The 13385-nt window shown below is 45.0% G+C and overlaps 1 protein-coding gene across 1 annotated transcript in view; it reads left to right on the top strand.

Annotated features, from left to right (window-relative positions):
- slc6a20 (solute carrier family 6 member 20) overlaps nt 1-9174 on the top strand; it is a gene marked incomplete at both ends in the record, with an annotated part of 33337 nt that extends 24163 nt beyond the window's left edge. The window contains 10 exons of the mRNA XM_079241183.1: nt 1-105; nt 4416-4507; nt 4598-4825; nt 4895-5005; nt 5090-5331; nt 6359-6521; nt 7628-7829; nt 8443-8602; nt 8695-8860; nt 9013-9174. The exon at nt 1-105 is cut by the window's left edge and continues 36 nt beyond it. Of these exons, the coding sequence (XP_079097309.1) occupies nt 1-105; nt 4416-4507; nt 4598-4825; nt 4895-5005; nt 5090-5331; nt 6359-6521; nt 7628-7829; nt 8443-8602; nt 8695-8860; nt 9013-9174 (1631 nt within the window). The remainder of the gene's footprint in view (nt 106-4415; nt 4508-4597; nt 4826-4894; nt 5006-5089; nt 5332-6358; nt 6522-7627; nt 7830-8442; nt 8603-8694; nt 8861-9012) is intronic.
- Between the last annotated feature and the right edge of the window lie 4211 nt (nt 9175-13385).

Below are 13385 nucleotides of genomic sequence, written 5' to 3'. Positions count from 1 at the left end.
TGGAGGGGGTGCCTTTATTCTACCTGGAGCTCGCCATTGGCCAGAAGATGCGGTTAGGAAGTATTGGAGCCTGGACTGCCATCAGCCCGTATTTAGGAGGAGTTGGTAAGCTGACTATTGGACTTCTGGCAGAAATGTAAAGGAAAGTTTCACAAAGTGCTGCATGATTTTACGAAAACATGCAATAAAACTGCAAGTTGAAAGCAAAGTGTTATTTGTGATCAACAAAACTTGGAACTGCTCTGGTGCATTACCAGATGTTTGTTGAACTTTATAACTTTCACTTGACAAATGTTAGCATTGTTTCAGCTAAAGCTGGATTGAATGAACTCTTCATATCACTCCTTGTGTTCATCCTGTAGGTAGCAGCAGATATATGCTGTTCCCAGTATTTCTGCAGCGATCCTACAGAGATTCTCTAGAGAGAGTACTTAGAGGATTCTTACAAAGTTCCTATTCACGATGTGTCCCTGCAGAGTCCCCGCAGAGTCCCTGTAGAGTCCCAGTGCATGTGGTTTTATCTCTCTTCGAATAGTTCCAAACAGCTTCTGTGTTGCTGTTTTTATTCTACAGTTCTTCTGCATCTCCATATATAATGACTCTCTTGCTAGCTGCAAACATCACTCCAGCAGCCAGTAGCAGCTGACATCCTGGACAGTCATGGTGTGTTTACACCTAACAGTTCCACCACATTCTTTCCTTGGATATCCCAAAGCAACCAGAACTTTTCAATAAATTGTTTCAAGCTTCCCATCCTGGTCTTCTCAGGGGACCCAGATTATAAGTGAACTGGAGTTCTCCTTTAGGACAGGACCAGTGTGAGAGTGAGCATTGAAACTGCTCCAAACGAACCAAACTATCATGGAAGCAGAAGCAGCTGATGCCGGTTCAGCCAATCCCTGGTCAGTTTGGGAGCAGAAGTAAAGATGGCTGCAGCAGGCCGGATAATGAGGGAACAGGTGATTTCCCATCTGGACAGATGGGAAATCATGCACACATGACATCATCATTTTCCTTCACCAGGTTGGCATTTTTGTTGTTCTGTGATTAAGATGAGTCAACATTCAGCCCTGTCCCTGGTTTCATTGGTTTCACACTGGAACTTCAGTCACATGCATTTTATTTCATTCTTCCTGTGATAAATCAAGTTCCTCATACTTTGTTTCTGTAGCTGAAACCAAACACATCCCATCATTCCAGACAAATCCTATCATTCCAGACACATCCTACCATTCCAGACACATCCCATCATTCCAGACAAATCCTATCATTCCAGACACATCCTACCATTCCAGACACATCCCATCATTCCAGGCAAATCCTATCATTCCAGACATATCCCATCATTCCAAACACATCCCATCATTCCAGACAAATCCCATCATTCCAGACAAATCCCATCATTCCAGACAAATCCTATCATTCCAGACACATCCTATCATTCCAGACACATCCCATCATTCCAGACACATCCCATCATTCCAGACAAATCCCATCATTCCAAACACATCCCATCATTCCAAACACATCCCATCATTCCAGACAAATCCTATCATTCCAGACATATCCCATCATTCCAAACACATCCGATCTTTCCAGACATATCCCATCATTCCAGACATATCCCATCATTCCAGACAAATCCTATCATTCCAAACACATCCCATCATTCCAGACATATCCCATCATTCCAGACACATCCCATCATTCCAGAAATATCCCGTCATTCCAAACACATCCCATCATTCCAGAAATATCCCGTCATTCCAGACAAATCCCATCATTCCAGACACATCCTATCATTCCAGACATATCCCGTCATTCCAAACACATCCCATCATTCCAGACATATCCCATCATTCCAGACAAATCCCATCATTCCAGAAAAATCCTATCATTCCAAACACATCCCATCATTCCAGACACATCCCATCATTCCAAACACATCCCATCATTCCAGACAAATCCTATCATTCCAAACACATCCCATCATTCCAGACACATCCCATCATTCCAGACACATCCCATCATTCCAAACACATCCCATCATTCCAGACATATCCCATCATTCCAGACATATCCCATCATTCCAAACACACCCCATCATTCCAAACACATCCCATCATTCCAGACATATCCCATCATTCCAGACATATCCCATCATTCCAAACACACCCCATCATTCCAAACACATCCCATCATTCCAGACATATCCCATCATTCCAAACACACCCCATCATTCCAGACAAATCCTATCATTCCAGACATATCCCATCATTCCAGACACATCCCATCATTCCAGACATATCCCATCATTCCAGACAAATCCTATCATTCCAAACACATCCCATCATTCCAGACATATCCCATCATTCCAGACACATCCCATCATTCCAGAAATATCCCGTCATTCCAAACACATCCCATCATTCCAGACATATCCCATCATTCCAGACACATCCCATCATTCCAGACATATCCCATCATTCCAGACATATCCCATCATTCCAAACACATCCCATCATTCCAGACAAATCCTATCATTCCAAACACATCCTATCATTCCAAACACATCCCATCATTCCAGACATATCCCATCATTCCAGACACATCCCATCATTCCAGAAATATCCCGTCATTCCAAACACATCCCATCATTCCAGAAATATCCCGTCATTCCAGACAAATCCCATCATTCCAGACACATCCTATCATTCCAGACATATCCCGTCATTCCAAACACATCCCATCATTCCAGACATATCCCATCATTCCAGACAAATCCCATCATTCCAGAAAAATCCTATCATTCCAAACACATCCCATCATTCCAGACACATCCCATCATTCCAAACACATCCCATCATTCCAGACAAATCCTATCATTCCAAACACATCCCATCATTCCAGACATATCCCATCATTCCAAACATGATGATGATATTCCAAACACATCCCATCTTTCCAGACATATCCCATCATTCCAGACAAATCCCATCATTCCAGACACATCCTATTATTCCAGACACATCCTATCATTCCAAACACATCCCATCATTCCAGACAAATCCCATCATTCCAGACAAATCCCATCATTCCAGACACATCCTATCATTCCCGACACATCCCATCATTCCAGACACATCCCATCATTTCAGACATATCCCATCATTCCAAACACATCCCATCATTCCAGACACATCCTATCATTCCAGACATATCCCATCATTCCAAACACATCCCATCATTCCAGACATATCCCATCATTCCAAACACATCCCATCATTCCAGACATATCCCATCATTCCAAACACATCCCATCATTCCAGACAAATCCTATCATTCCAAACACATCCCATCATTCCAGACATATCCCATCATTCCAAACACATCCCATCTTTCCAGACATATCCCATCATTCCAGACATATCCCATCATTCCAAACACATCCCATCATTCCAGACATATCCCATCATTCCAAACACATCCCATCATTCCAGACAAATCCCATCATTCCAGACAAATCCCATCATTCCAGACACATCCTATTATTCCAGACACATCCCATCATTCCAAACACATCCCATCATTCCAGACAAATCCCATCATTCCAGACAAATCCCATCATTCCAGACACATCCTATCATTCCCGACACATCCCATCATTCCAGACAAATCCTATCATTCCAGACATATCCCATCATTCCAAACACATCCCATCATTCCAGACACATCCTATCTTTCCAGACATATCCCATCATTCCAAACACATCCCATCATTCCAAACACATCCCATCATTCCAAACACATCCTATCATTCCAGACACATCCCATCATTCCAGACAAATTCCAGAATACCTGAACCAATCAGACATGAAGACTGACAGAAGAAAAGATAATAGATGTGAGTTTAGATCAATAAGGAATTTATTAATGATGATTATGATGGTGCAGCTGCAGATTTTCTGGTTTATTTAGTGATCAGTAGTTGATGGCAGGTGTCCACCGTCAGTCTTCGAGGACCGCTGTCCTGCAGGTTTCCGATGCATTCCTGTTCCACACACCTGGTTTGCATTAAATGGATCCAACAGCCAGTCAGTTCTGCTCTATGAATGGTGGATGTGGAGCAGGGACACATGGAAAACCTGCAGGACTGTGGACCAGAGCTGGACACCCCTGAGCTACACAATGTCTCCGCTTGAGTAGTTTTACACATATTTTTCCCGTCTCCTGTTGAGGAACCTGAACGATGCAGACGTGCATGAAGTCGCTGGGATGTGTGCACCGTGCAGGCTGATATGCTGGTGAATCTCATCACGAACTGAACTGCAGCAGCTCCTCTTCTTCATCATGCGTCGAAGCTTCGATCCTCATCAATCAGCTGAATGACTGTCTCTGTAACTCTCTTGTTTTAGGTCTTGCTAGTGTTGTGACATCCTTGTATCTGTGTCTCTATTACAACATCATCAATGCGTGGAGTTTCTGGTACCTGTTTCATTCATTTCAAGTGAGCTGCTCCTTCATAAAGTCCTGCAGATCCCCAGTAGATCCCATTCCCAACCCTAATCCTTGCTTTTCTCTGCTCATGCCCATGCAGTCGGTGCTGCCATGGGCAGTTTGCCCCATAAATTCCAACCGGACGGGACCTATAGAGGAGTGTGAAAGAGCAACGCCCACCCAGTATTTCTTCTACAGGGAAACGCTCAACATCTCGCCCTCCATTGAGGAGAATGGAGGCATTCATACTGGCCAGACACTCTGCCTCCTGCTTGCTTGGATCATTACATACCTGTTCATTGTCCGAGGCGTAAAGTCAACCGGAAAGGTGAGGACGGTTCCAGGATAAGGTATTATATGTATGAAGATGTCTCTATAAGCATCTGGCCTCTTTCAGGTTGTGTACTTTACAGCCACGTTTCCATATGTGGTCCTCTTCATCTACCTGATCCGGGGTATGACCCTTCACGGAGCCACCAACGGCATCAAGTACATGTTCACGCCCAAGGTAGGCGTGGCCCTATATTCAGGCTGTGTGTGGTGTTTGTACAGGTGTTTGCTGACGCCTCCATGTGCATCTCTGTGCTTGTAGATGGAACAGCTTGCCAATCCTTCGACCTGGATCAATGCAGCTACTCAGATCTTTTTCTCTCTGGGCTTGGGCTTTGGGTCGCTCATTGCTTTTTCCAGCTACAATCAGTATCACAACAACTTTGAGCGGCAGGCCATCGCTGTCTCGCTCATCAACAGCGGAACCTCCATCTTTTCCAGCATCGTCACCTTTGCCATCTATGGGTTCAAGGCCACTGTCAACTATGAGAACTGTCTGGACAGGTAAGGAGGAAGGCCACGTCACACCTGTCCTGTAACGGCCTTCAGGGCTTTCTTTAGCTAATAGTGCAAAAACATGCTTATTGTAGTAAAACCACTCTGAGGTCAGGAATACTTCCAGAAAAAGAAAAAAACCCTAAAAAGAGACAAAAAGATGAAACAGCTAAAAGGCAGAAGAAGAAATGTGGTCAACTGTTAAACGTTATTCATAAGCCAGGCTCATTAACGTGACAGCGTGGAAATAAATGTGTCTGAACATGTCACACTTCAGGATCTGGAAATCATATCCGTCACATTTTATAAAAAAAAATGTCTGGACTTCGCCACGATAAATGTCGTTTTTATTTAATTCATTCTTGAGACAAAACAAACAGAAGATAAAGTCCAAAAAAACAGACAGAAAATTAGCAGAAAGAAAAAAAAAAACAACCTCATATGAACTTTTTTTTACATCATTTATGCAAAACAGATGATTGGCCAATAGAGATGAATATTACCTAAAGATAAGGACTCCGAACAGAAAGAATAAGAACATCATTGTCTATGTTACTTTTTCCTAGGATTACTACGCTCTTTCCTAGGATTACTGCGCTCTAGGATTACTGCGCTATTTTCTAGGATTACTACGCTTTAGGATTACTACGCTCTTTCCTAGGATTACTACGCTCTAGGATTACTGCGCTCCTTCCTAGGATTACTGCTCTCCTTCCTAGGATTACTACGCTCTTTCCTAGGATTACTACGCTCTTGCCTAGGAATAATATGCTCTAAGATTACTGTGCTCTTTCCTAGGATTACTGCACTCTAGGATTACTGCATTCCTTCCTAGGATTACTGCGCTCCTTCCCAGACTACTCGTGGTTCGTCAGGTTACTTACACCTGTTCCTGTGACGACCGTTCCCGTCCTCCAGAAACTCCGCTCACTTTGCATTTTGCAGTGAATTGTGTTTGAAACCGTTGAAAGTCTCCATGTTTGCTTCCGGACTGATTTTATTGATCTGGCTGATTTGTGGTGTGTCGGTCTGTCAGGACACGAACGCTGCTACTGAACACGTTTAACCTGGCTGAGGACAGCATCGCTCTGGACTCCATATCTGACTGCATTGAGAAGCTGAATGCAACGTTCCCACAGGAGTTTGCAGAAATCGCACACAAGCTGGAAAACTGCAGCCTGGAGAGCGAGTTGGACACCGTACGTTGCTCGTGCTTTTATCCTGAACACGACATTATAATGATGGACAGAGACGTGGGTTTTAACAGAGATGGTTTATCTGAAGAGACTTGCAGATGTTCAGCCATCTTAACCTTGTTTAGATTCTACAAAGTTCTTCAGAATGAATATGTTATTCGCTCCTGCAGAAATGATCATTTATTTTATGAATTTAATTTATTTATTAATCATATTTAGTTAAACTCCCCACTCCATTGATATTTATATCAGTGTTATATGTGGTGTTATAACCAGGGTTGTACCTAGTAGCCCTATAGCTGGTGTATTTTGCACCATTGCTTCAGGCGGATTTTAGGATTACTTCACTGGACTTTACAGCCTGAAACTCAAACTGTGAGAAATGGAAACTTATGTTCAGACTAATTTGTGACTGAAACTAATTGCTGAAAAGAAAGGCAGAGTAACAGCTTTAAAGAGATGCTTGTGAGGCTATAGACTTTTACAAAAATGCTGAATCAGAAGCAGAGAACGGCTGGAACCCTCAAACGGTCTCTGGGAAAAGTCAAGACACTGCCAACAAATGTAGAAGTTTCTTTTTGCTGCACTGTTTCAGTGGATGTCGTTAAGGTTTTAATGCTGAATCTTGGAAAAAACAGAAGTAATGAATGTGTAACCCTGTATAAACATTAATCATGACAATATCATGGATCATTTTTAGTAACAGTCTCATTCAAGGCAAGTGCACTTGCCTTAAATTTGAAACATTTAAATTAAACATCAAATCTGCAAGCTATTGCCTTTTATATATATATATATATATATAATATATACACATACATGTGTGTGTATGTATATATATGTATGTCTATATATATATATATATATATATATATATATATATATATATATATATAAGTACATAACACCGTAAAAGAAGATCACCTTATGCTGAATACACTTGTTGGAAATGCGTTAAATCAGTTTTATGTTGTAGCAGGTTTTTGTCTGTCAGCTGCTGCAACTAAATTCCCTGCAGAGCCTCAGAGTTGGATCTGCACCACCGTAGTCTGATGGATTCTGTGTGAAAGCCGAGTCCTTCAGCAGCAGGATGTTTTTGTCCATTTCAGGCGGTGGAGGGGACCGGTCTGGCCTTCATCGTCTACAGTGAGGCCATTATGAACATGCCTTTGTCTCAGCTGTGGTCGGTGCTGTACTTTGTAATGCTCCTGCTGCTGGGAATGGGAAGCATGCTGGGAAACATCACCGCCATCATCACGCCGCTACGCGACTTCAAAGTGGTGTCTCGTGTGAGCACGGAGCTCTTCAACGGTAGGAAATATGCTGATTCCTCATTACTCAGCTGCTCTGCATTTCTACAACACAATGATGAGTCTTCCCCACACCAAAGTAAGTCATGGTGTTCCTCAGGGTTCTGTACTCGGACCAATACCGTCTCGTCTGATCAAAACTTGTTTGGAGAAGCTCCGCCTGGGGGTCACTGCGAGCGGCCATGTCTGCTTTATGTCCAACCAACCTGCTTGTTTTGTATAGAATCACAAGCTTCGTCGCCATCAGGGCGGGTTGTGCACACATCGTGTGTTTTCACGCCACATGTGGTAAAAATGTTCGTACTGCTGTTTTATCAAAACAATCCATTTTACCTGCATCAGCAGCAGTCCGCTTCATGTTTTTCCATCTTAACCACGCCCACCTCAAATATCCGACCAATCACACGATACCTCTGGGAGCCTCGCAGGAAAAAACTTCTGCCGGCCTGATGTGGCGAGAACCGTCTTTAGTCACGTCCAATGGCATTTTCTTCTCGGGGCTTCGAGGACAAAGTTGGTGGAGGATGCAGCCGACTTGAGACGATGTTGGACCCAGATTGACATATTTTTAGTGGAACCACCTGACCGTAGCTGTTTTCTGGTGTTTTTTGCAGGAATGGTGTGTTTGTTCTGCCTGCTGCTTGGCCTGGGCTTCACTACAACATCTGGAAACTACTGGTTCACCATGTTCAACGACTACGGAGCAACCTTCTCCCTGCTCTTCATCGTCCTCATTGAAGTCATCACTGTTAGCTACATCTATGGAATTAAAAGGTTCGTCGTCCAGTCTGATACCTTCAGTTCTGGACTCCTCTTCTTTGGCTGCAGAACTTTTTTGAATAATTCCTCTGAACATCTCATTTAAGGTTTGAAAAGGACATAGAGGACATGCTTGGTCATCGACCCCACTGGTACTGGAAGATCATGTGGGCAGGAGTGAGTCCTCTTCTTCTCATCGGACTCTTCTTGTTCTACATTGTGAACTATATCCAGGGAGGAACGCCGACCTACCAGGCATGGAACAAAGATCTGGTGAGTTCTCACATCCCGTTCAATCTACTCCAGACACTAAGTCCAGGATGAGGTCTGGGACTCCTGCGTCTGACCTTTAGGACTAACCCTAACCCAGAAATCCTACTGCGACGTACGTGACGATGTGTAAACTCCACCTGTTGTGTGTTCAGGGGAAGTCGGAGCAGACGGAGTATCCCGTCTTCGGGCAGGTCTTCATCGGACTGCTGCTGGTTTCTTCTGTGAGCTGCGTTCCGCTTACAGCTCTGTACGTCTTCTGTCAGATGAGGAGACATGGAAACCAGCAGCAGAAAGTCAGCACACCTAACCCCTAACACTTCCTGCCACATCCTGGTCCCGGCATAACGGGAACAAAATTAAGTTTCATCTTTTTTTTTTTTTTTTTGTATTTTGTTTCAAATTGTTTGTATTTTGCATCAACCAAAGTTTTTCGTGTTTTTTTGACCCCAGGGATGAAGATCAGGTTGTTTCTTCACAGAACTTCTCAGTATTATTCCTCTGAGGGATCTGCTAGTTTACAGGTTTTTCTCTGGCTCCTGCTGTTGGTCATGTTTTACTGTAGATAATCTGGTTTGTCCAGAAGTTTTACCTGTTCTGGTTTCAGTCAGTAAATGACATCAGTTTATTTAATCATAGTCTGAAGATAAAATGAATGTATGTAGACAGATTATGCAGTAAGATATAAAATGTAGTTATGAAGGATTTTAATGTCTTAAAAAGTCGCGCCGCCTCTCTAAAATCACATAATGAGTTTTATGTAACACCAGCACTGGTTTTAGTCCGAATCTGTTAGGTTATCAATCATTAAAAACAACTAATAAACCTAAATAAATAAATAAAAAAAGAGAGAATGGAGGAAGGTGTAAATGTTTTAACCTGGTGGTGACAACGTGTGCTCAGCATCACAGGCTGCCTGGATGAGATTTATTTCCTCTTCATCTATTGATGATTTATTTCTTTTTACGAATATGTACAAAATGTACTTTTCCTACATAAGTATTTTTGATAACTAGTTTTATATGTTTTCTATGGGCGTGATAACATGCAGTTTGTATCCAGAGAACATAATCTAATCATGACAGAGCTGATTTTACTACAGAAATGTTGGCATTTCAGCATGAACTGTAGATATGTTTTGTATAATCACCCGATAACGTCTGGAAGTTTTTATGCTGCTGATTTTATGAACGATATCAGTAAACTGCCGCAGTCGCCATTAACATGTCACGTCGTCTGTTTTATGGGAATCTGTTTTTGTTGTGGTTCCTGCTCTGACCTGTGCTGCAGTGGGTGTGCCTGTTTCCCTGGCAATCAAGTCCACACCAGGTTCTCATCGGGAAATCAGCAGCAGCAAGATAAAAGGCCAGCTCAGTTCACCAGTCATCGCCTGATTGTTGTATCATCTGTGGTAACAGCTCTCGGCCATTGCAGCATTTCTGCTTAAGAATTTAAACTGCTTGTTTCACAACTGTCTGTTCTGTCACCAGTGCATGATTCTTGCCTGCCTGCCCGTCAACCAGCCTGCCTGCCTGCCCGTCTGCCTGCCTGCCTGCCCGTCAACCTGCCTGCCTGCCCGTCAACCTGCCTGCCTGCCCGCCAGCCTGCCTGCCTGCCCGTCTGCCTGCCTGCCTGCCCGTCAACCTGCCTGCCTGCCCGTCAACCTGCCTGCCTGCCCGTCAACCTGCCTGCCTGCCCGCCAACCTGCCTGCCTGCCCGTCAACCTGCCTGCCTGCCCGTCAACCTGCCTGCCTGCCCGTCAACCTGCCTGCCTGCCCGCCAACCTGCCTGCCTGCCCGTCTGCCTGCCTGCCTGCCCGTCTGCCTGCCTGCCTGCCCGTCAACCTGCCTGCCTGCCCGTCAACCTGCCTGCCTGCCCGTCAACCTGCCTGCCTGCCCGTCAACCTGCCTGCCTGCCCGCCAACCTGCCTGCCTGCCCGCCAACCTGCCTGCCTGGCCACCTACCATTCTGCCCAGGAGAACAATAAACCTGTCCTAGTATCCACATCCAATCTGCACTTGGGTCCTTGTTTGTCCTACACTACAACAGAACAATCAGGCCATCAGGTATGGACCCAGCAGATTCTAACCCAGAAGGCGCCGCCGGACAACTTCAGCAAGCCCTATCCGGTCAGAATGCTCACTTAGCTCGACATGAGCAGATGCTTCTAACTTTGGACCAGAATTACCACACCATCCTTACACAGTTGTCTCAACTCACCAGTCATGTGGCTGGTCTGGTACAGCCTGCTCCCGATCAGCAACAGGTTCCTGACTCATCCAGGCATCCTACCGCTTCTGCCACCCCGGTAAGAGAGACACACATCCCGGACCCCAAACCTTATGCCGGGGATCTGGGTAAATGTAGAGGGTTCTTACTCCAATGCTCACTTGTGTTCGACCAGAAGCCCATCACTTATGCCAGTGACAAATCCAAGATCTCCTACGTCATCGGACTTCTGGAGGGCAAGGCTTTGTCATGGGCAGAAGCAGCGTTTGAACGGCAGGGTTTCAGGCACATGTCTTATCCAGCTTTTATGGATGAGATGAAGAAGGTGTTTGACCATCCAGTGAGAGGGGGCGATGCCGTTAAGCGGCTGATTAATCTCCGACAAGGAAAAATGAGTGTTGCTGAGTTTGCTGTGGATTTCAGGACTGCGGATTCGGGCTGGAATGATCAGGCTCTTTGTGGAATCTTCACAAATGGTTTAAGCAGCCGGCTTAAGGATGAGCTTGCCACCCGTGATGCATCAGATTCCCTGGACGACCTGGTTTCCCTCTCAATAAGGCTGGACAACCGCTTACGGGAGAGAGACAGAGAGCGGCAGACTCGTTCTGAGCTGTATTTTCCCGGCTCCACCATCGGAGCGGTCCGCCCTTCCCTTCCTAGCACAACACAGTCCGAGGAGCCCATGCAGCTGGGCCGAGTTCATCTGTCCACGGAGGAACGACAGAGGAGGAGGGACACCGGCGTTTGTTGTTATTGTGGAAGACCGGGACACCAGAGAGCTGTCTGCACAGAACGGCCAAAAGATCTGGGTCGTCAGTAGCTGTGGGAGTACTGACGACCACCACTCCAAAGGTAATTCCCCACACAAAGACACTCATTCCAGCGGTGCTATATGTCAAGGGTTTCTCTCATCCAGTACAGGCTTTAGTGGATTCTGGAGCTGAAGCAAACTTTATTGACAAGGAATGGGCTGCAAGGATTAATCTAGACCTGGAGTCTCTCTTCCCTCCTGTTTCTGCCCGGGCTCTGGATGGTAGCATTCTTTACTCCATCACCCAAGAGTCTGTTCCGGTTAAACAAATTGTTTCGGGAAATCACCAGAAGTTTATTAGTTTCTTTGTTGTAAACTCACCAAATTCACCCCTGGTTTTAGGACACCCCTGGTTATCGTTACACAATCCCCATCTGGATTGGACTACTGGGAGGATTATTAACTGGAGTTCTTATTGTCATGCAACGTGTCTTCACTCTGCCGTCCCATCTGGTATAACCACTACCAGTCATTGTCCCACTTCTAAGGATTTGTCAGACATTCCTCTAGCCTACCATGACCTCGCTGAGGTGTTCAGTAAAGAGAGGGCCCTTTCTCTTCCTCCTCACCGACCATATGACTGCGCCATAGACTTGTTACCTGGGGCTCCGTTGCCAGCCAGTCGTCTGTACAATCTTTCTAAGCCAGAGACTGAGGCCATGGAGAAATATATTTCGGATTCGCTGGCTGCTGGTTTAATTAGACCTTCTTCTTCCCCTGTTGGCGCAGGTTTTTTCTTTGTATCTAAGAAGGATGGTTCTCTTTGGCCTTGTATTGACTATCGGAGATTAAATGCTATAACCATAAAGAATAAGTATCCTCTGCCACTTCTTGAGTCTGCCTTCAACTCTCTCCATGGCTCAGCAATCTTCACAAAGCTAGATCTCCGCAACGCATATCATCTGGTCAGGATAAGAGGGAGATGAGTGGAAGACAGCCTTCAAGACCCCACTCGGCCATTTTGAGTATCGAGTCATGCCTTTTGGACTTTGTAATGTCCCTGCTGTTTTCCAAGCCTTAGTTAATGATGTGCTGAGAGACTTCCTGAACCGTTTTGTTTTCGTCTATTTAGACGATATCCTCGTCTTTTCCCACAACCTCACCGAACATATACAACATGTCCGACAAGTCCTGCAGAGACTTCTGGAGAATCGCCTATTCGTTAAGGCCGAGAAGTGTGATTTTCATAAGAACACTGTTTCTTTTCTCTGATACATTTTTGAGAGTGGGCAGGTCCGAGCAGATCCTGAGAAGGTCAAAGCTGTTACCGAATGGCCAGTCCCAACTTCTGTCAAGCAGCTGCAACGTTTCTTGGGTTTTGCTAATTTTTATCGCAGATTCATTCGCAATTATAGCCGCATCGCAGCTCCCCTGACAAAACTTACATCGCCTACAGTCCCATTTGTCTGGTCTGAGCCGGCGGCTCAGGCTTTTGTCAAGTTAAAGGATCTATTCACCACTGCTCCTGTCCTCCTCCACCCTGATCTC

This window comes from Telmatherina bonti, assembly GCF_933228915.1.
Source record: "Telmatherina bonti genome assembly, chromosome: 5".
Classification (NCBI taxonomy): domain Eukaryota; kingdom Metazoa; phylum Chordata; class Actinopteri; order Atheriniformes; family Telmatherinidae; genus Telmatherina; species Telmatherina bonti.
This window is presented reverse-complemented; position numbering and strand designations above follow the sequence as displayed.